This window comes from Lepidochelys kempii, chromosome 2 (assembly GCF_965140285.1).
Source record: "Lepidochelys kempii isolate rLepKem1 chromosome 2, rLepKem1.hap1, whole genome shotgun sequence".
Taxonomy (NCBI): Eukaryota; Metazoa; Chordata; order Testudines; family Cheloniidae; genus Lepidochelys; species Lepidochelys kempii.
In genome coordinates this window covers 123947051-123971368 of record NC_136381.1, presented here as the reverse complement: position 1 = coordinate 123971368, position 24318 = coordinate 123947051, and the positions used below count along the sequence as shown (strand labels likewise).

Below are 24318 nucleotides of genomic sequence, written 5' to 3'. Positions count from 1 at the left end.
CTAAGTTTTACCAGGCTGGGGCAGGCAGAGGGTTGGGGGGCAGGGAGAGAGTTTGGGTGTGTGTGGGGGGGTGCAGGCTCTTGGAGGGAGTTTGGATGTGGGCTCTGGACCGGAGCAGGAGGCTGGGGTGCGGGAGGGATGCTGGCTCTGGCCGGGCAGTGCTTACCTTGGGCAGCCCCTGAAAGCGACCTGCAAATCCCTGTGGCAGCGGTTCCTAGGTGGGGGAGCGGGGGGGGCAAGGGGTATCTGCATGCTGCCCCTGCCCGCAGGCACTGCCCCTGCAGCTCCCATTGGCTGCAGTTCCTGGCCAATGAGAGCTGTGGAGTTGGTGCTTGGGGCAGGGGCAGCGTGCAGAGCCCCCCCGCATATCCTCCCAGGGTCATGCTGGACACTTCCGCGAGCGGTGCGGGGCCAGGGCAGGTAACTTCTGGAAAGTTCTTAATTGGCCCCAGGTGTCTTAATTGACCTAGAGCAGTTGCCATTTAACTTATCCGGGTACCAGGGACTTGTTTAGCCTAGAGCTAATATATCAAAGCCCTGGCTGGGGTGATTTAGTTGGGGATTGGTCCTGCTTTGAGCAGGGGGTTGGACTAGATGACCTCCTGAGCTCCCTTCCAACCCTGATATTCTATGATTCTATCTCCCACTATTTTTCCATAGCCATCTGGCCTTGCCCCGTCACAACATACACACACATTTATATACAAAAATGTATTTATATTAATATTTTGTTTGTTCTGTCCAGATATAAAGATGAATTATTTAAAAAAAAACATTATGTACAGTAAAACTTGCCTATAACTCGGAATACACTGCACACCAATTTTCATTTGCCTGCCAACTTGTTTTCTGTGCTTTGGTTGATAACAGCAGATGACACTGGGGTTTTCTCTCTTCACTGATACTTGCTACCCAGTGCAGTCAGTCATCAATCAAGATTTTAGGGCCCTCCAGCTGACTTGATGCTGGTTCTTCTTTCAGCTGGAAGAGCTTTGGTAGCATGCTATACTTTCCTATACTGCCTTGGCTGAATTCTCAAGGTTTGTCTTTGAAGAAAAAAACAAACAAACAAAAAACCAACCAACCAACCAAAAAAACCCTAAAATCGTCTTGGCTGGTTTATCCAAGTCTCGCAAATTAGCGGGCAATGGAAAATGTGTATGACTTGGTTCAAACTGTCTGCAAAATCTGGATAGCAGTCAGAACAGGCAAATACTCAGGATTAGGAACAGTCTAGAGAGACATGCTCACTGGAGAGTAGAGGAGGAAGCAAAAGTGCAGTTATAGTAAACTTCCTTTCACAGTTAAATTATTCTATGAACATTTCTACTTCATTGTGAGAGATTCCACAGATTTGCAGGTACATGCAACTTCACTTTGAAGCCCTGAACTTCCACCTGCCTGTTTCTTTACAGAAGCCCAATGTTAATCAGTGGAGTTCACATGGCATTCAGTACCAAAGTGTGTATCATGCATAAGTTAAAGGATCTGGGGACTAGAACCCAGGTCTGCAGAGCCTGAGACAATTGCTATTCCTACTGTACCACTGGGAGGCCACACTAAGGCATAGCGAGGGAGCACTGTGGAGAGTAGGCACCACAAGAAGTACTGCTCAAGAGACAGAGTGACGACCCTCTGATTGGCCAACTGCCCTATTTAACTCCAGAGGTTGCCCGGGCAATCACACAGACATCAGCCTGCTGCAATGCCAGACTTTCCTTGATCTCCAGTCTCTGACTCCAGCCTGTCTCTGACCCTGACTCTTGCCTCCTGAGTCCAGCCTGCTACTCCCTCTGATCTCCAGTCTCCAACCCCAGCCTCACTCTTCCTTACAGTCCACCTCTTGTGTTTCTTCCAACTCCAGATCAGTGACTACTGTCCCTGGTGTGCAGACCTCCACCCACTGTGGCCACTAGGCTAGACTGCCTGCGCCCTGGTCTCTTCTAAGAAGTGGTGGAGTTGTAAAGCTTCAGGACTATATATGTAAGTAAAAAAAGGTCAATATTTCATTAAGAAGGTTAGAAACCAATGTTTTTCATAGTCCTACTGCATACAAAATAATATTATGGATAATATATGTAACATGCACACATACATACATACAGAGTAGGCACATACTTTACCTATTAAGGCTTCAAAACAGTTGGCCATCGCATGACGTAGATCCGATTCCCTACAAAGGTCAGGTCCATGAGCATAAAGCATAAACCGATCCAGTTCCAGTTTCTACAAATACCAACACAATATGTGAAAAGTGGAAACAGTTGACCATTTGCACTATAAAAATACAAGCATTCAGGTTATATACGTTATTGTGGAACAACTCACTTTGAGGAAATTGAAAAGCAGTCTTCCAGCTAACAATGGTGCATAATTAGTCCTCAAATATAAAACTAGACTACTCTGTTGTAGCTTACTATGTAAACAATTAAAGTTTGATATTGAATTCTTGACACAACTATCCAGGATAAAGAAAAACAGTAAAACCAAGGGTGGAAGGAAAGCCATAGGGAGCGATGGCAGTACTGACCTCTGTGGATGAGTTTGATGGGGGAAAAGAGGTAAGAATGAACCTAATCCTGTCTCATGTTTGAATGATGCCACAGTAGTATAATTTCATGATGTTTTTCCCTAAAGAAGTGGGGGAATTAAAGATGGGGAGAAAGATTTCACTTAAGAGAAGAGGAATAAAGTTAGAGGGAAGTAACCTCGGTGGCCAGAATCCAATAAAAATCCATCTCCTTCCTGAAGCAGGCCTACCGCAGCAACACGTGGCAGTAGCAAATGCCTCTAGTCTGTGGAACAGTTAATCATAGAATATGAGGGCTGGAAAGGACCTCAGGAGGTCATGTAGTCCACCCCCTGCTCAAAGTAGGACCAATCCCCAATTTTTGGCCCAGATCCCTAAATGGCCCCCTCAAGTATTGAACTCACAACCCTGGGTTTAGCAGGCCAATGCTCAAACCACTGAGCTATCTCTGCCCCCACAGGGCCACATGGCTTTCTTTTTTCCCCAAATGTGCAATATTCACATCAGTCTGTTTTATAATCTATAGCAGTGGTTCTCAAACTAGGGGCGCCGCTTGTTCAGGGAAAACCCCTGGTGGGCCGGGCTGTTTACCTGCCACGTCTGCAGGTTTGGCTGATCGCAGCTCCCACTGGCCGTGGTTCGCCGTTCCAGGCCAATGGGGGCTGCAGAAAGTGGCGCGGGCCGAGGGACATGCTGGCCGCCCTTCCCACAGCCCCCATTGGCCTGGAGCAGTGAACCACGGCCAGTGGGAGCCATGATCGGCCGAACCTGCGGATGCGGCAGATAAACAAACTGGCCTGGCCCACCAGGGGCTTTCCCTGAACAAGGGCGCCACTAGTTTAAGAACCAATGATCTACAGGACTGCTTGCCTATATATACAGATACTGAGTCACATGTATCTTGTGATATGTGATCATTTTGATATGGAAATGCCCATAAGAGTTACTAGGTTTCCTTTTACATAGTCATGAGATGTTAAGAGTAACAAGAAGGGTTTCTTCAGGTATGTTGTCAACAAGAAGAAAGCCAAGGAAAGTGTGGACCCCTTACTGAATGACGGAGGCAACCTAGTGACAGAGGATGTGGAAAAAGCTAATACTTCTTTTGCCTCTGTCTTCACGAACAAGGTCAGCTCCAAGACTGCTGCGCTGGGCAACACAGCATGGGGAGTAGGTGGCCAGCCCTCTGTGGAGAAAGAAGTGGTTAGGGACTATTTAGAAAAGCTGGACGTGCACAAGTCCATGGGGCCGGATGCGTTGCATCCGAGAGTGCTAAAGGAGTTGGCGGCTGTGATTGCAGAGCCATTGGCCATTATCTTTGAAAACTCATGGCGATCGGGGGAAGTCCCGGCCGACTGGAAAAAGGCTAATGTAGTGCCCATCTTTAAAAAAGGGAAGGAGGAGGATCATGGGAACTACAGGCCAGTCAGCCTCACCTCAGTCCCCGGAAAAATCATGGAACAGGTCCTCAAGGAATCAATCCTGAAGCACTTACATGAGAGGAAAGTGATCAGCAACAGTCAGCAGGGATTCACCAAGGGAAGGTCATGCCTGACTAATCTAATCGCCTTCTATGATGAGATTACTGGTTCTGTGGATGAAGGGAAAGCAGTGGATGTATTGTTTCTTGACTTTAGCAAAGCTTTTGACACCGTCTCCCACAGTATTCTTGTCAGCAAGTTAAAGAAGTATGGGCTGGATGAATGCACTATAAGGTGGGTAGAAAGTTGGCTAGATTGTTGGGCTCAACGGGTAGTGATCAATGGCTCCATGTCTAGATGGCAGCCGGTATCAAGTGGAGTGCCCCAAGGGTCGGTCCTGGGGCCGGTTTTGTTCAATATCTTCATAAATGATCTGGAGGATGGTGTGGATTGCACTTTCAGCAAATTTGCGGATGATACTAAACTAGGAGGAGTGGTAGATACGGTGGCAGGGAGGGATAAGATACAGAGGGACCTAGACAAATTGGAGGATTGGGCCAAAAGAAATCTGATGAGGTTCAACAAGGATAAGTGCAGGGTCCTGCACTTAGGACGGAAGAATCCAATGCACCGCTACAGACTAGGGACCGAATGGCTAGGCAGCAGTTCTGCAGAAAAGGACCTAGAGGCGACAGTGGACGAGAAGCTGGATATGAGTCAACAGTGACCCTTGTTGCCGAGAAGGCCAATGGCATTTTGGGATGTATAAGTACGGGCATTGCCAGCAGATCGAGGGACATGATCGTTCCCCTCTATTCAACATTGGTGAGGCCTCATCTGGAGTACTGTGTCCAGTTTTGGGTCCCACACTACAAGAAGGATATGGAAAAATTGGAGAGAGTCCAGCGGAGGGCAACAAAAATGATTAGGGGACTGGAACACATGACTTATGAGGAGAGGCTGAGGGAACTGGAATTGTTTAGTCTGTGGAAGAGAAGAATGAGGGGGGATTTGATAGCTGCTTTCAACTACCTGAAAGGGGGTTCCAAAGAGGATGAATCTAGACTGTTCTCAGTGGTAGCAGATGACAGAACAAGTAGTAATGGTCTCAAGTTGCAGTGGGGGAGGTTTAGGTTGGATATTAGGAAAACCTTTTTCACTAGGAGGGTGGTGAAACACTGGAATGCGTTACCTAGGGAGGTGGCGGAATCTCCTTCCTTAGAAGTTTTTAAGGTCAGGCTTGACAAAGCCCTGGCTGGGATGATTTAATTGGGGATTGGTCCTGCTTTGAGCAGGGGGTTGGACTAGATGACCTCCTGAGGTCCCTTCCAACCCTGATATTCTATGATTGTATGATTCATCTTTTTGACACAAAGCCATTAAAGAAATTTTTGAAGAACTTTTTCCAGCTTAATACATTTTTGAATAAATTATTAATTTCAGATTTGATCAAGGTAGGTTGCCAATATCTTTTCTAAAACTGGATTATAAAGTAGTTTGAGAGCAACAGAAATTGGTAGTTTGAATCCCAAAATTATGCAAACAATTTGGGTGCACCAAAACCTAGAATAAAATAGGGACTTTGAGAAAGGTAGGTGGCCTACAGGTGCATCTAAAACAGTCTGCCAAAAACAAACAAACAAACCAACCAACCAACCAACCCAAACCTATCTTTGCCAAATCAAACGTGTCCCACTCTGAGCTACAGCAATGGTTGAAGGAGACTCCTAAAAGGAAAACCCAGGTGTTCTGTGTCTCCATATGTAGATACAGACTATAAGGTCTGGTCTACACTGGGGGGGTGAGGGGGGAGAGGAGAGGTCGACCTAAGTTACGCAACTTCAGCTATGTGAATAACGTAGCTGAAGTCGACATACTTAGATCTACTCACCACGGTGTCTTCACTGCGGTGAGTTGACAGCTGAAGCTCCCCCGTTGACTCCGCCTGTGCCTCTCGCTCCGGTGGTGGAGTACTGGAGTCAACGGGAGAGTGCTTGGCAGTCGATTTATCGCGTCTAGACTAGAAGCGATAAATTGACCCCCCGGTGGATCGATCACTGCCCACGATCCTGCGGGTAATGTAGACAAGCCCTTAGAGAAGATGGGCCAGCTCAGCCAGAAGAAATATTCCCACATATTGGATCCTCAGAGAAATCCACAGAGGACTAGGGCAAGCCACAATACAGAAGAATCTACCTCGTATTATTCAACCATGACCTTTCCAGACAATTACAGACCAACATATACCGGAGATCTTACTTATCTTCTTTGAACTGAAGAAAGTTTGAAGCAGTGTGATGTTGTAGAGGGATATTTAAACTGGGCTCAGGGAGAAGGGGAGGGAAGAGATGATGGAAACAAAGCATCCCTCCAAAAATCAGGTACTTTTATATTTAATAAATAAAATATATTTACATTATAAAACATGCTATAAGATACAGAAGCAACTTTCTCAAAAGATGCCATAAATGTGGTAACATATTTAGAACATGGATATTTTTAAGAACATATGCACCATTTTCACACAGGATTTTAAATGATAAAGCATGTTAAAGTGTCAGGTAGTTTAACAACAATATATTTATGAATGGAGCTTTGATTGAAAAGCTTTTCTGTAATCTGTACTGTCTTGGTCAGTATGTACTTAAAGAAGCCCTTTGGAAGAAAATTACTGGATTCATTCCTTGCCTCTCCATTCCTGACAGGAAATGAAGAGCACAAGGACAGGAAGTTAAATGCAAAATCTTTCACAATAATTCTGGACTTGATCATACATTTTTAAATTATTGGCTATGGAGAAAGAAGACTAAAAAGGGCATTTTGAAACCATAGGTAATATATTTAGAGTATCAATTTTGGGTGGTGTAATCTTAGTAACTCTTTGGCCTGCAATATTGTTGTTGTTACTGGAGGGAGGGTGTTTCTTTTAAATCAAATGTAGTAAGATTTTCACTGATAACAAACCCAAATTTGAACAACAGAATACCAAACCATCGTGAAAATGGTTTTAATTGGGTTTCTGTAGCATATTCCAATCTTAGTATCACAGAGAACATTTTTAAAAATCCACCAAAAACGTATCACTCACAGAATCTGACAACAAGCTGAAGTTCATAGAACTTCTTGTATTTTTCCATACTTTAATCTTATAATATTATTCTTTGCCAGAAGGCAGTAAACCTGAAAAGTGAATATCCAGGCTGGGAAATAATCAAACGGAGTTTTCTCACCTTTCTCCCCCTACGCTTTCTTGCTACATAAGCTGTACTATAGGTTCTTCTACAACTATCAAATTTGCTCTTCAATTATCCATTCACTAGCTCCAGTGCAACAAACGGTTAAATATACGGAGGCCTTAATGACAGGAGCCCTAGAAGTTCGTATATTAGCTGAAGGAGTCACTCCTCCTGAATGCCCCCTCCATATCCCTCCCTCCCCTTATCAGATTCCAAATTTGGCTTCCTCAAAGTTTACCTGAAAAACTAATGACAGAGCTAGTGACCAAACTCAAATCCAAAACATATAGTAAAGACACTGATAGGTGGACAGACAGACCAGTAACTAACCCACCCACTGCCAGACATCATAGCTACAGGATTCCAATAAAGAGATAAAAATGCCTGTACATACCTTGGCCAGCATAGCAAGATGCTGGTTCTGAACAATGGCAGTGCGATATGTAGCTAACCCCCCTTCCTCTAGGCTTGGAAACAGGTAGTACAAATGGACGCTGCAGTGAAAAAGTTCAAATGGTCTCAACACTGATACATTTGCTATTAGTGTCTATACCAATTAGCTGCTGTTCTGTGGGATGCTGACACCTCAACATGTTCTCTAATGGGTGACAAAGTTCCCTCTCCACAACAGAACTTCACCAGAGCTATGGTAAAAACTTGTTTGTTTGTTTTTAAACAGTATTGTGTAGATCATCTTTTTACTATTTAGCATACAATTTTTAACCATCTGAAATCACACATATTGTCATCTTCTCTGCAGAGTTCAATGGTAGCTTGGACCTCTACAACAAAAGAATGCTGGGGCAAAACACTCAGAGCAAGCAGTCTTCAGGGTGAGGGAAAACAGCTTGATTCCAGACAGGCGAACACAGTAAGGAGACACCATTCAGTCAAATCTGGCCCAAGGTGTAGGGGGTTTCTAAAAATGCTTTTACAATACTATTTTTTTTAATTCCACTGAAAAGTTTGGGTTTTTGTTTGTTTGTTTTTAAAGGCAAACCTCTCCCTGAAGCTACTGCAAACCGAACATTGCAACAGTGTGCACAAGAGCCTGATGATAGTGAAACTGCATAGTAACTGGCTACGCAAAAGTGAAATCAACTACCCTATTTTTATCCAAGGTGACACATCTGGAAAAATATAGTTAACAGTATATATAGTGAAAAATTAATCAGGAACAAACATAATGGACTTCTAAAAGGCCTTTATTAAAGTAGTTCATGAGGTAATTAAGGAATTAATTTAAGGAAATTAAGTACAATCATGGATTATAAATTGGCTAACAGTCTGTAGAAGAAAGCAGGAATTAAATCGTCCATCCAAGATCTGCAAAAGTGACCAGTGATTTTGGGTGCCTTAGTTTACGGGAGCCCAATCTCAAAGACAATGAGGAGACAGGATCTTTAGAGACAGTGTGCTCAGCATGCTCTGTAAAATTAACCCCCCTTGAGCTATCTCAAGATGGTCATGCAAAAATTAAAGTGTGACACACTGTACCTCAAAATAACACCTGTACCTATATATTCACCACAGTTATATAACTATAATATGTTACCTGTGAGGTATCATTTGAAAAGCCAGGATTGTTGAACATTACTATCCTGTTGAATTGTATATATTACCATTGTAATTAACGCCATGAAGTTTTGCATGTGTGTTACTGAAATATGTTGTGAGTTTGGGAGATGCCCACAGTTAGCCTTTCCGTGGCAACAAAGGAGCAACTAACACCTCCAAGACAGATTAACATCAGAACTAGTCAGCCATGTGTTGATGGCCTATCAAGGAGAGTCTACTCTCCCAGTGGACCCCTCCCAAAGACTCCTGAGAGAGCACATACAAGATGGAGGCTGTCTAACCCCTGTGACACAGCGAGGATCTTTCCAGCACCTGGAAGAGAGTATAAAATATGGGGGAATGACATTGCCACTTCGCCTCTCTCCTCCCCCATCTCAACACCTGGAACCAAGAACGTTTGCAAGACAAAGGGAAACATCCTTGAACTGGGGAGAAGGGATGGTCCTAACTAGGCTTTCTAGTTAGTATGAATTATGAATTGAATTCTGCCTGCAACGCCCAGTACAGTGAGGTAGAACTACTTGATTCAAATCTTGCTTAGTCTGATAAAGTTTAGGATTTAGATTGTGGTTTTATCTTTTATTTCTTATGTAACCAACTCTGACCTTTATGCCAAACACTTATAATCCCTTAAAATCTATCTTTCTGTAGTTAAACTTATTTTAATGTTTTATTTTTACCAGTTTGTCTAAGGTACTTAAGGATTCTACTCAGACTACAAAGGCTGGGGCATGTTCACTACACTTTGAAGGAGTGGCAAACTAATTAATGAGCTTACACTGATCAAGAAGGTCTTGAGTGGTGTACATTCTGGGGTACAAAGCTGGAGCTGGGGGGATTTGCTGGTGTCTCCCTGTGTATAGTTCATGAGTGACTGTGAGAGCCTGCAAGTAACTTTGGGTGTGCCTTCAAAGGCTAATGGCTATGTGAGAGCAAAGCCTGAAGGGGCTGCTTGTCACTAGCAGAGCAGTATGAGAGGTACCCTGATACAGAGACTAAAAGGGGTCACAGCAGTCTCACAGTCCAGGTTGTACGCCAGAGGGTATCACATAAGGTACCTAAAATCATTAGTCAGTTTTAAAAATCTGGGCCTCAATTTAACAAAAGGTTAATAGTGAGGTATCATAAGGGTCCATACAGTGATGTTTCACATATTCATCAATGATCTCGAAAAGCGTGCAAAGAGCAAGATGGAAAAAATTGCAGATGACAAGAAATTATTTAAATCAGACAACAATAAAAACTGCTCAATTGTTTTCCTCAACTGGGGCAAAAGTTAGGTGAATGGGCTATACGATTGTTGAGATACTGACAAATGCAAGGTATCACATATTGGGAGGAATAATCTGAACTACTTGTTGCTGAGTTCTTGTAATTATGTCAAATTAAAAAAAATGTAAAAATGTAAAAAAGGATAAAGGTTTATATAGATAACAAAAACTTTCAATTACTTTAGATCAGGTATTCTGGCCCACTGGATCACAGACACACACACTTGTTTGTATACAAGTATGCAATATATCTCTAGAGAGGAAGAGGGATTATTTCAGATCTCCTTCTAAAACATTTCTTTATTAGAGAATGGTAACAAACTATACATCTAGAAGTTGCATATTTTAATGCACTACAGTAATAACGTTTATGAGTGTGGTGTGGATCTCTCAGAAATCTCATTGTCGTTTCAGAGGTTAACACTGAAAACGAAGGATTTGTCTCCAATGTGGGGTAATGTGCTTTATGAGGGTGTGATTTCCAATGCATGCTCACATGTTTGACGTTAATTGGTCTATAGACCCTGCTGATGCACACTAAAGGGTCTCTAGTGCACTTTAACACAGTACTATTTTGAACAGCACTACGTTAAAGCCCATAAAGCATGATACCCCATTGCATACACAAGCCCAAAATGTACACTAAAATTTATATATAAATCCAAATATACAGGTTTGTAAGTCTCAGAGGATTGTGTACTACTAAACAGTAGTTTTTAAGCAGTAATACTAGGAATTTGTGTTCTATCACCAAAAAATTTACCTCCACTCCACTTCTAGAAAAGGCCACAGATTTTTAAAGTAAAGTAAAGAAATAGATATTGACAGACACGTGGCACATAATCCAGAGTAGCTTTTGGGTATCAGAGGATAGTTACAAAAGTGCAATTTTCTTATCCATAATACCAAGAGCTTTTTTAAAAGCCTCCCCTTAAGCACACTACTTCCCTCTTAAAAATGGACTGACAAGGGCTCTGGAAAAGGATATAAAATCTTTCACATTGAATGCTGATATTGCTGTTTGTCACAAATGGCACTTTTCACCAAGCTGGCTGCCACTTGCACTAGGCTGAGAAAGGCCAGTACTTTTGTAATTTTCCAGTATTTACTACTTTCAGAAGACTCGGTTTAGCAAAATGGGGTGTGATTTTTAATGAACTGTGAATTTTGTTTTGTGTTATTATTTTCAAATGGTTTGTACATGAATATAAATATATTCTTGAAAGACAAGATGCAAGCTGTGCCCCTAAGGACTGAGGTTTAGAGAATAATCCCCCTAAAAAATTCTACACATTCAATATTGCTTGTAAACACCACTCTTGAGATTAGAGGGGAAGAGATCAAGGGAAGGCATGGAAACAAAATGACACATTTAAAAATAATCTCTCTCCTTTTTATAAATTGGTTATAAGCTCTAAAGTATTTGGCCCAAGACAAGTTGATCTCCTACAGTCATGAGCAACTTCAAATAGCAATTGACAGGACAGAGACATTAGCCTTTCATTTTGTAATCTTACTCTTCACAGCGCCAGCATTGTAAGAGGCTTGAAAAGAAGTATACGCAGATGTGCGGCTCTTAAAATCATTGCAAGGATATAGGCCAGCAAATACACCGACTATCCAAACCTACACATTTGAAAGTGTAATACAGTTGAATGTTAAGGAAAAAATATATGATAGCTGACGAATGAGACACAATATAGAACTGTGTAGAAACATTCCACACTTACCTAGTTAAAAATTCCACCACAGCATCTCCCAAAAATTCTAAACGTTCATTGTGGTTAATCCTGAAAAAGTGTTTTGAGATTTATTGTCAGTAACCCCAATGAATTTTGGTTATTTGTACAGTAAAGTTTAATTCTTTTGATGATCAGGAAGAGAAATGATCCTGCTACTTTTCTATTTTGATACTTTCATCTCTGATATTGTAGCAAAGAACATGTGGGTTATCAAACTCAGAACTGATACCACAGGTCTTTGAATCTTCATAGATTATTTATCAGCATTTAACAGGGAGAAAGGAAGCAGACTTTCTGAATAGCAGTGTGTAATGGCATGCTGAGATCAGGCTTTTTAAAGACCAGGTGATTTAAAATAAATCACCAACCTTAGCTCTGTGCACTGCTGGGGAGATGTCTACAATAAACAAACACCTCCTGGACCTGATGCCTCTACAATGGATTTGTTGATGCATCTCCAACTCCATGGTAGTCTGTATGTGCTTTTGTTTTTCACAATCCCTTTAATGTCAAAGACAAGTGTCCTCTGCCCCTTTTCTGAGATTTCTTTCAGGCTCGTAGGAGGACTTACTAGAACAGAAGAAGATATCTTCAAAGACTCTCTCAAACTAATAAGAGCTATGTTCCCTCTCTTTTCCTCTCTTGGGGTCCTCCTATCTCTCTTGCTCTCATTTTTTTTATTGCTTCTATGAGTACTCTATCTTACTTTTCTTTTTGTTTAATTTTTTTTTCAAGCCCTCCCGCATTAACAGGTTTATTAATAGGTAAGGGACAGAAAGCTAGGCACTACCAATTGAGTAAGATAGGGAACTAGTCTCAGTACAGAATATCTCAAGCTGCAGCAAGCATTTATGCATGCTTAACTTTAAGCACGTGGAGTAGCCCTATTGATTTCATAGGTCATGTTTGCAGAATCGAGGCCTAAGACACTGGTGGTTTCTTTTCAGAGCTCCCTTTTCAAGTGTCTGACAGCATTTATTGCCATTTGCTCTTGCTCAAATTATTAAATCACTTATCTAACTTTTTGAAAAGCAGAACTTCAGTAGGGGTTCAAGCACCAAGTGCTATTTAAAAGCAAAGTGTTAGTTATAGTATAACTTCTCTCTGTAGAGGCATAATGGCAAACAGATGTGAGAAGTATGGATTTTCCAGTCCATTCAGCGGAGATAGGATAATTACTGAGTGCTTTCTCCTTGTTTTTCTTTCCCTTTGGGAGGAGTGAATTTTTGATGGATATTAGCCTTATACTTGCAAATATTATTTTATAATTGGGAGTACAATACTGTAAATACACCAGAACTCAAAGAACAATCTAAAGGGACTAGAATGAATCTTTAAGCTCAGCCCTGTGTAGCGGCACCATTCCATGGGGAGTGTCACTCAGAATCACAATTCCTCCTCTGCTGCTCTGACCTTGCCCCAAAGCGGGATGGGGATTGGAATAATTTACAACAACCTTTTAGGGTTGTATAGCGTCACACACCCAGCATTCACCTCATCCATTTGTTCACAAGTGTTCCTGCTTCCTCAGCCCACACCCAGAGCTGTACTCTGGGAGAGTCTTACATGGCTGTGCATGGAGGTAGAATCACAGGAACAGAGGGCTGGCAGGGAACTCGAGAGGTCATCAAGTCCAGCCCCTACACTGAGGCAGGACCAAGTATACCTAGACCATCCTTGATGGGTGCTTGTCCCATCTGTTCTTAAAAACCTTCAATGATGGGGATCCCACAATCTCCCTATTCCAGATCCTACCCTACTCTTATAGTTAGAATTTTTTTTCCTAATATCTAACCTTAATCTCCCTTGCTGCAGATTATGCCCATTACTCCTTGGCCTACCTTTAGTGGACAAGGAGAACAATTGAATATCATTCTCTTTTTTAACAGCCCTGAACATATTTGCAGACTGTTATCAGGTCCCTCCTCAGTCTTCATTTCTCACGACTAAACATGCCCAGTTTGTTTTACTTTTTCTCATAGGTCAGGTTTTCTAAACCTTTTATCGTTTTTGTTGCTCTCCTCTGGACTCTCTCTAATTTGTCCACAGCTTTCCTAACATGTGGTGCCCAGAATTGGACAGCACTGAGTAAAGTGGGACAATTACCTCCCATGTCTTACTTATGACACTCCTGTTAACACACCTCAGAGTGATATTAGCTTTTTTAGCAACTGCATCACATTGTTGATTTATATTCAATTTGTGATCCACTATAACCCCCAGATCTATTTCAGCAGTACCACCACGTAGACATTTATTCTCCATTTTGTAGTTGTGCACTTAATTTTTAAGTTTTCCTTCCCAAATGCAGTACTTTGCACTTGTCTTTATTGAATATTGTTGATTTCCGACCAATTTTCTAATTCTCTAATAGGTAGGATGACCCAAGTCTCTCTTACTCGCTTTGGTTAGCCCCGCAGGACCAGGGCACCTAGAAGTGATTACAAAGCATGTCCTAAATGCAAATTTTAAGCAATACAAATGTAATTCATTTGCACAGAATTCGTAGTGACTTAGTTAACTATTGTACTTGTAATTATAATTATTATAATTGGTTATTAAGCTAAACAATTACTTTTGTAGTAAACATATTGTTCCATGTTATTATATATATATTCATTTATATTGGGCCAAATTCTGTGTCACCCATGCTCATTTTGAGTGATACTTTACTTCATCAGTATCCTTGTTGATTTCAATAGGACTATTCATGGAGTAAGATACTACTCACTGTGAGTAAGGGTGGCACAGAATCTAGTTTCTGATCATTTTTTAAGTACAGTGGAAAGTTTGTGCTATGCACATGCAGTAAAATAAATGTAGCATTTCGCTGTCCACCATTTGAGCTGTCCAAACAGAAGTATTAATGATTCTTTTAAGTTTTGTTGACTGAAGCAGATTTTCTTTAGGGGTTCTCTTAAATGTCTTGTTCACTGGATGCATTAAAGAACTGGTGCTTGGTTTTCTGTGCCTTTACAAAAGGATGTTTTTTGGCAAATGGTGGCTTTGCAAGTTCAGAGTAACACCCTTTTTAAAAGACTTTTTCTATTCACCACTCTGACTGGTCATCTTTTTCAAAAAAGCCACTTGATTTTATTAAAAAACCCAAAACAATATTTTTGGAGCAATTTTTCTTTGCTTGCACATGCATATAAATAAGTATATGCACTTACGCACTTACTTCCCAATAGTTAAAACTCAGCTGGCTGTTTTGTTACAAAGGCTTTTAAGAAACTAGAGTTGAATTTTCATTTTTAGTTAATCTTCTAGGTCCAAGAAAAAGGCTGAACTACACACATTAGCACATAACTAGAATACTGAAAGCAAAGTATTAGCTGCTTTCTTTACCTGGAAGGAGTAGGATCATCTTGCCCAAGGCGGGACATAATGTTTATCAAGGTGTTTATTCCTGTAAAAATAAACAATACTAAACAGTTATTAAAAATCACCACCAACTTCACTGAAGTAATTTCTTCAAATGTTACTTTGTATTTACCATGCAAAACTCTCATTCTGCATTTAAAAAAACATACAAACAAAAAATGCCATTGGGTCAGTCAGAAAGCAGAAACACCACAGATCCAGAGTTAAATTACAGCAGGGCATTTTTATTCAGGTATAATCCTTTTAGGGACTAATGGCTAGCTAATGGCTGCCCATAGGAAACTGCTTTTACATTCATGGAGCCCGATCTAAAGTCACAGAAAGGCCAGGCTCCAAAAGAGATGGACCCTCCCCTTGTCCCCAACGTTGTATGAACAACAGACAATTTGTATTACTGCAGTTGCCTGTATTTAAGGGAGAATGAAGTTGTGCAGCAGAGCCCACATATTTGACAGCTGCACTGCCTCCATGTTTCAGCAAGTATTTCATAGCAGTGTTACAAAGGGGTCTCATTAATGAGACTTCATCATTTTTATAAAATATACTTCAATATATTTATTGCATTATGAAAATATCAATAGATACACTTATCAAAAATATAACAAAGTATATTCTGTGATGTATTATCCTTGCTTATTTTGTCAGCTACTTGTTTGCTAATCTGTAAAATACAATCATTCAGAATAGATCTGCCAGTCATTTATTATTATTTTTTTTAAATTGTTTGTATTACCATGTGCTCAAGCATTAGAAACTTCCACTAAAATTCTCTCCTAGAGATAAGCTTCACTACAGTGTTAGCTCAAGGTATAATCCTTGAGTGTTGCCCCTAATCTGGCTCCCATAAAACTCTCTAGCTCCAGGTAAATGGTGCTTTAAACTCAAGATAGCTGGCCCTCAAGGGAAGCGAGGCCGGTGAGTGTGTGTTAAAGCGCAAGTGTTATTGAAGCTCCAGCTAGTAGTGAAGTATGGATGTAGCTACTTTGTACTGCTAACACAACCACTCATTGTGACCACTGTCACTCCAGCTATGCTAACTTCACAGAGTTAACTTGAGTTAACGCAGCAGTGAAGACAAGCCCTCAGGAGAATATAGGCTGAACAGGCATCAGTTAGGTGGCAGTTCTTCTTGGAGGCTAAGGATGGTGAGAGAGAAAACAATAATGGTGTAATTGCATACCCTTTTTTCTCATGTGCATGTGATGGACTTTTCGGTCTCCATACTTGGGCTGTCGAATCCCACAATTGGACAAGGAATTTCTTGCGTGGTCCGGATTCATTCCGAAGTTTAGGTGATGGCTTGGATGAGTCATGGCAAGCTAGAAAGAAACACGTGCAAGTCAAAAACTGGGTTTATTTTTGAAAACGCTAAGAGCAAGGTTAGCTTGGTAGCTGCTAACAACAGCTATTTCTCAGTCTGAAGACATGCTATGATGTGCTGTTAGCAATTAGTAACTCTGGTTCAAGCAATTAAAATGTAGCGTGTACGACTTCAGATATGTCACAAAACACATCATTTATGCCTGATCACCACTCAAACTAATTAACTTTTAGAAGCTTTTTAAAGAAATAAATTAGTTTTTGAAAGAAAAAAAAGCGGAATTGTCAATTTGCCCTAAAATGCTTTGCTTGCTAACTTGCCTGAACGATGTGAAACAATATGAAGATTTGCTTAGTAGAAAAAACATGAAATCTAATACTATTACTACCTGGATGTATCTATATACTGCAATACCACCTCAAGCATTTGTAACTCAATACAAATATGTAAAGTATCAATAAGGAGAGCCTCGTCTTTTTTTGGTAAAAGACAGATGATCTAATATTTGCTCACCAAAGGCCAGACTCTGCTACTCTTGCTCACAATGAATAGCCCTCTACTCTCATTGCCTTTGCTGGGACCCCTCTCAGAGCAACGTACTAGTGAAGGTGAATAGGAGTGGCAGACCTGAGCTCTATATTTAGTTTATATTGTAAGCACTACCAGGAACTTGCATCTTTGCTGCTATCACCTTATAAATGGCAGCAGAAATGGGAGGTGTCAGTAGCAATTAATACAGCAAAGACAAAGACTTAGGCCCCAATCCTGCAAACACACATATGAGAATTGTTAGCAGCCCCATTGCGTTAAATGGGACTACTTACACGCAGAAAGTTATAAATGAAATTTGTGTAGGATTGGGGCCTTTGATGCCAAACGAAAAGCTTCTAAACAGCTCCTTTGCCCTCTTCGTTCAAACAAAGCTTATTTTAACTATTGTCAGACCGAATTGTTATTCAGCTTACAGCATTTACTCCCAAATCCTTGTTAAATACCTAATTAATACTAACTACAGTTTGTCAAACCCATCCATCTAAAACACTTTACTCCTCTAAAATAGAACACACTAACACTTATCAGAATAGTGAAACAAAAAAACATGAAACACCCCTCAGCCTCTCTTCTCTATCAGGTCTTTAAATGCATACTGTATGATGAAACATACATCATCACTGGGAGATTACATATTTGTATATTTGGCATCCTTGCAGTTATTTAAATGGTGAAATATAAATCTCACTAGGGACTCTCTCGCCTGGAACAAATTCTTAGCTATTCAATAAGCATGCAAAAGGATCAAGCCTAGATAAAGTGCCTCTGTGCATTCAGTGTGATTTATGTTGGTGCACCTTGTCTTATGCTTTCCCTCATTATTGATAACTTATTTGCTTTTTGCTTCAAGCGTTCTGTCATGGCAGTTAGTAGGCTTTTCTGGCTGCATTTCTTTTTTTTTAAATAATCTTTAACTCTAAAACCCAGGCAATGTGAAAAAAAAAACCTGCTCATAATTAAGCATAGGACCCATCCTCTCTATTATTGAACTAATCCGGTTTGTACAAGGAGTACAAAGCATTTGAGAGCGTTTTTATAAATAATTCTTGATTCATTATATGTAAAAACAAAAACAAAGTGAACACCTATATTCTAGCAATTAAATCGGAAATTATATATAAAATACACTTTTTAGGTTGATAACACAGATCCACTTACTTATTTTTGCCCTTTCATTTAGATCTGCAATAGACGGTTTTTGCTGAGAGTCCCAGTGTGCAAAAATGCACTTGCACAACTGATTGATCATGCAACACAGACGTATTAAAACCCCAAAAGAAACATAACTTCTCTCTCTGACTTTGTAACTGTGAACATTTCAACAAACACCTGTAGGTCTGAAGAGACATCCGTCTGTTCATAGCTTTGAACACAATGAATTCTTTATGAAATAATAAACTACAAAACAGTACAAGGCAAAATTTACAGACACATCTGCAGTATGGCAATAAAGGAACGCACTAAGTAACAAAAATATAATCTTGCATTCGTATATAATGCTTTTCATCCTGCCGGATTCCATGATTTACAAACCACAAGCAGGGGAAACCTGATTTTATAGATTCTCACAGGACACCTGGAACCTTTTTAAGATCAGAGGTGCAAATAATCAGGTGCTTCCCAATATCAGCAATACAAATCATTTCTCCAGTTAGTGGGTTCAGCAAGATTTACACACATAAGCCTAACTATCTTGGGGACGATGGTCGTCATGCCTCACCTTGCTCCACAGGAGCAGAGCTTCAGTCCTGCAGAACTCAAATGGCAAATTAGTATGTAAGTTGTATTTTGGCATTTCTTACCTGTAGCAAGCACCGATCTTGAAAAGTGTAGCCTATCAACTTGTCCAAATGCATCAGACATTGATGGTAGCGAATATGGTGGGTGAGAACAGGAAGCATCATTGCATGCTAGGAAAAGAATTGCAATGCGGAAAACTATTCATTTACAAAACACAGAGAACCCAACTGAGTAACAATCAAACACACAAAGAAGTTTAGCTTGTTATGACACTATGCATTTTACTTTATTTCTCAGTAAATCAAAACAAACTAAAAGTAATAATGGACCTATGCCCTTCAATGAATATAACTAAATTAGAACCTATCCATGTGTATTAATTACCAAGAAAAACAAAACAGTCTTCTATTGAAGTACTTTGTTGGGTGCAACAAAGATTCTCCTGTTGCATATTGCTGAACATATCAAGACATATCACGGTAAAGTCAAGTAGTGACAGAACATTGCATGGCCATCTGGCACTTGCTACAATATGTAGACTTTGATTAGTACAAAAGAAAGAAGAAAAAAAAGACTGAAGGCCAGGTTAGGCCTCTGACATAATTTTAAAGTATAATATTTCATAAACTACCGAGATGAGGAAAGGTCATTTTATACCACTTGACACTCCTGGTCGAAAAGGAACCCTGGAAGCTCCAGTCAGTGGCTCAGAGGAGCTAAGGCAGGCTCCCTGCCTGCCCTGGCTCCGTGCAGCTCCTGGAAGCAGTCGGCATGTCCCTGCTGCCCCTAGTTGCAGGGGCAGCCAGGCTCCGAACACTGCCGCTGCCCCGAGCGACAGCTCTGCATCTCCCAGTGCCAGGAACGGCAGCCAATGGGAGCTGCAGGGGCGGCACCTGCAGGCAAGGGCAGTGTGTGGACCCACCTGGCTGCACCTCCACCTAGGGGCCACAGGGACATGTTGCCACTTCCAGGGAGCTGCCCGAAGTAAGCGTCGCCCCAACCCCCTGATCCAGGTCGGAACCCCCTCCTGCACCCAAACTCTCTCCCCGAGCCTGCATCTTAACTCCCTGCCTCAGCCCCGAGTTCCCTCCCTCATCAAAATTTCCTCCCTCCCACAGCCCATACCCACACCCCCTCCCGCACCCCACACCTCTGCCCCAGGCCTGAGCCCCCTCCTGCACACCAAATCCTAAACCCCAGCCCCATCTCAGAGCCTGCACCCCCAGCCAGAGCCCACAACCCCTCCTGCCCCCAAACCCCTGCCCCAGCCCTGAGCCCCCTCCTGGGCTCCAAACCCCTCAGCCCCAGCCCGGAACCTTCTCCTGCACCCCAAACCTCTCATCCACAGCCCCACCCCAGAGCCTGCACCCCCCCCAGCCAGAGCTCATACCCCCTCTCAGACCCCAACCCCCTGCCCCAGTCCTGATCGCCTTCCTGCACTTTGACTCCCTTGGCCACAGCTCAGAACCACCTCCTGCATCCCAAACCCCTCATCCCCGCCCCACCCCACAGCCCGCACCCCCAGCTGGAGCCCTCCTGCTCCCCAACCCCCTGCCTGGAGCCCCCTGCACTCTGAACCCCTCATTTCTGGCCCCACCCCAGACCTCCCGCACTGCAACCCTCTGCCCTAGCCTGGTGACAGTAAGTGAGGGTGGGAGAGAGCAAACGACGGAAGGATGTGGGATGGCGTGAGCAGGGGCAGGGCCTCGGGGAAGGGGCAAGGGTATTTGGTTTTGTGCGATAAGACGGTTGGCAATACTGTGGAATAACCAGCTTTTTATTCCATACTAAGCACTTATTTCAAGATGGCAGGCAGGAAAATTGTGCAGTATAAAGTTACATTCTCACTGCCATCTTGATTTCACTAACTTCCTCACGAGAATTCAGTGGCCAATGTTTTCAAACATTATGAAGGACTGAACTCTAGCAGTTCCTGAGAGACTGAATGTTAGGAAGAGTTGGAAAGGCAGTTACAAAGTAGCTATTTGGCCCTATAGCAAAAACGCTCTGGGTAAGTTTTTCAGAACTGAAATGGGAGTTAGGTGTCCCCTAGTGGCTTTCAATAAGAGTTGGTTTCCTAAGTGCACTTTGTGACTTTGAATATCTCCCCCCTTTATGCACTTTTCTAAGCACTGGTTCTAAACCAGTGATCTGGGGGAAATAATTGATAACTGAACAAGTTTACACTATTCTGTTATGCCAACAGCAAAGTTCTTATGGAAGAATAAGAAATATAAGATTTATAGTGGCTAAATCATAATACGGAATTTAAAACAATACTTTATATATGCATGTAAAATAATGAATGCTTTTACAATAGGCAATCTAACATTATATTTCCTGTTGTAATTATCAAAATCAAGTTTAAGGATTCATAGAAACAAGACTTATTTGAAGATGAAATCTGAAAATTATTCATGTATCACTTCACAATGAATGCAAAGTGTATGATTAAAGGGGATGAATGAACAGAGTGGATGTATAGGAGAAAATCAGTTTAGCATGTATAACAGATCCTGTAATTATGGGCTTAAGTGTCTTTGTGGATTTTGGTATGTTGGTGAAACTAAGCACAGTCATAGAGTAAGAACTGGTGAACATAGTGCTGTGAGATTATAAGGATTACCTTTCGTTGAAAAGAGTGTAAGATTGCATCTGAGAGTTTGGGGGGTTTTTTAGAATGAAATGTGGTTTCACATTGCAGATATGATGACTGGTAAGAACTATATTACTGGGAAGTGAAAAAATTGTTGCTGAATAGAATTAGATTTAAGTGAATTTCTACTATTTAAACTAAAATCCAATACTGTTAGTAGTTTCTCTCATAACAATCTCGGGGGGAAGGGGGATGACCCCCAACTATATGTTCTATAACTGTGCTTCTTGTGCATCTTCATTCTTGACCACTTTATCAACAGTACATCATCTCAAGGACCCGTGACGCATGCTCACCAGTTCACAGTTTCTCTGCATTTGCTGTCCACTGTAGTAGCCTTCTGGGCAACCAGAATAATTCCACGGGGAATTAGTGCACAGACCACAGTTTCAATACTATTTGTAGACAGCAAGCAGTATGTTTGGCCCCAGTTTGTATACTGATATATCAACATTTTAGATTTTATTTATAAGTTCAACTCGTAAAGAATTGGTATCTTTCTGACGATAAACATGAGGTACACAGAAGGTCTTAATTTAGACTCTTGTGATAATATTGACAAAGTGTTATTTTCCTGACACCAAATATGTGATTAATTTGATTAATTTCTGTCAGATAGGATTATGGCAATTTGACATTCCCAATTCTTTTTAGGGGAACACTCCCCAACCCTTCCCTGCTCACAAAAAACATTTTATAAACTGCACTAGGCAAATTAATGGATACTGAAGAAATATGGTCTCTTCTGGAACTGTAGCATTATAGGCAGGAGAGCCAATATACCATCTGATTAAGGCTACTTTGAGTATAAGAATAATTCTTTGTAAGTAATAATTTAATAGCGGCAAAGATGTGCCCTCCACCTGCCCAATAATTTTGAATTACTTCACACAAAACAGAGCCATTTAAATCAGAGCACTTCACTCCTTCTCTCCCTGTTTGCAAGTGCTTAATTTTGGAAAATGCCAAGACTGGTATTATACTTTATGCAACAGAGTGATTTAAAATTATTAGAGTACTTCAATGTTTATTAAAAGAATTTTGATCTTCTAAACTACAGTGCTTTTAAGAATTAAAGCAAACCAATAATTTTAAATTGCTCTGCATTAAGTCTGCTCGCAGAATTGATTTACATTCATTTAGTTTTTACTCTAATCTGGCAAAACGCATATCTGAAAAACAGCAATGGCAATCTTTCATTTTAAAGTGTAGTCTCCTTGTGACCTCTCAAAGAAATTCAAACAATTGACTAGTCTAATTTATTGTTTTAGATATACAAAAGAATATGGAAAATTATGTTTTATACTCATTGTTCTTTCCCCTTTAATATACAACAGAGTTTAAATTCTCCTTGAAGACATGATTACAAAAAAAGGTTTTGTAAAAAAGGCCAATTTACTGACCAACAAGCCCTGAAAACTCAATGCTAGCCTCTTCAGTCTTTTTTACACTGGGGTTTTATCCTGGTTACAGTCATTGGTTGTCAGGCACCAGCGTAGCTGTACAACTGCTATAAGCCACAATTTGCACCAGCACAGATTACCCCTGTTTCAATCGGGGGTAAGTGCCACCAGTGCAAATAGCACTGTCTATACCCCGCGCAGCAATAGCGATGGTTCGCTACAATGTAACAGGGGCAACCCCCCCGTGTACCTAAGGCCTTAACATTGCAAAATTACGAGACATTAATCTGATGTCTATTAACTAACAAAAGAAACTGATTTCAGGAGGGATCTCTAGGTCTAACAGTCACCTGGCAGACATCAGAACGAATGCCGGTTTTCCAGAATCCTTGGCTGCTTAACTCCACGGTCACTTCTCGTCTCATTGTGTTTTTCTGCCTGATTTTCTGTAGCGCTTCCTAGAAAGGGAGGAAATGGTGCAACGGTGAGACACTTTCTACAGCAAAGTCATATGAAACCACACGTGGGCACGAAAAACAGACATTAGGGTGTTCAGACTTTGGATTTGAGAATGGGGTTTTAATTGATTTATTTTTTTATCTATTTGTAAAGCACACTTTCAGAGAGCAATTTTTCAACCTAAATCTTGTAATTATCTCCACCCACCCCTTGGTAATGCTGTAAGCCAGGGGTGGCCTGGATGCCCACAAGTGTGACAGAGGGCTGCATGTGGCTCAGTCTATTTATCCTGATAAGCTGCAGGGTGAGGACAAAGCTGACTAATCACAGGTTTTTGCTGAAGATGAAATGAACAAAGCCATTCCGATGCATCTATTGAGCGAGATGCAAGTACAAGCAAATACCATTTCTCTCTGGAATTCCTGACATCTGATACTCCATCCCAAGGCTTGCGTGAGAAACAACCAACCCTTCATTCATGCGGGTAAGAGATAGACCTTTATTATCTAGCCCCAGTCACCTTATAACGGATCTTGGTTAAACGTCAATACCCCTCTTATGGAACAGGGGGTCAGTATCCACTGACACCAGAGGCTCCTACTATGAAACCTACCCACTTTATTCCAACCAAGAAAAAAAAATGTGTTTAAAAACTGCACTGCCTTGACCTTGAGAAGTTGGCAGTTTATTTCTGTTTCTGAAATACGGCAAGGGCATGTACAGCCTTGGATAGGAGTCCCTTTTATTTTTTGTATAAATCTGAAGCAATAAATAGAATAAATAATCCAGTATGTTAGGGTCTCTTAGTCTGAATTTAGGTCCTGATACTGCAAATGCCCCCAAGAGTATGTCAACTCTGATACATATGTGACAATGGGAAGCAGTCACTGCATATTTTCTTCTAATTGAGAACAAGGAACTTTATTAGAATAAAGGACTAAATATAAAAGTTACATCTCTCCTCTCGCTACACTTCACTGCAGGGCCCCTGCTGAGAACTTCTCCCTCCCTGCTGCCTGCTTCAG

General features: G+C 41.2%; 1 protein-coding gene across 6 annotated transcripts in view; it reads right to left on the bottom strand.

The window, feature by feature from the left end:
* Positions 1-24318, bottom strand: part of DROSHA (drosha ribonuclease III) — a 99195-nt gene that overhangs the window by 28489 nt on the left and 46388 nt on the right. For 5 of the 6 annotated variants that reach the window (XM_073332262.2, XM_073332264.2, XM_073332259.2 and 2 more), the window contains 7 exons: positions 23185-23292; positions 18838-18945; positions 16343-16481; positions 15127-15187; positions 11767-11826; positions 7582-7681; positions 2124-2226 (listed from right to left, as the gene is read on the bottom strand). In XM_073332262.2, the coding sequence (XP_073188363.1) occupies positions 2124-2226; positions 7582-7681; positions 11767-11826; positions 15127-15187; positions 16343-16481; positions 18838-18945; positions 23185-23292 (679 nt within the window). The remainder of the gene's footprint in view (positions 1-2123; positions 2227-7581; positions 7682-11766; positions 11827-15126; positions 15188-16342; positions 16482-18837; positions 18946-23184; positions 23293-24318) is intronic. The other variant, XM_073332260.2, reaches the window with a different exon arrangement.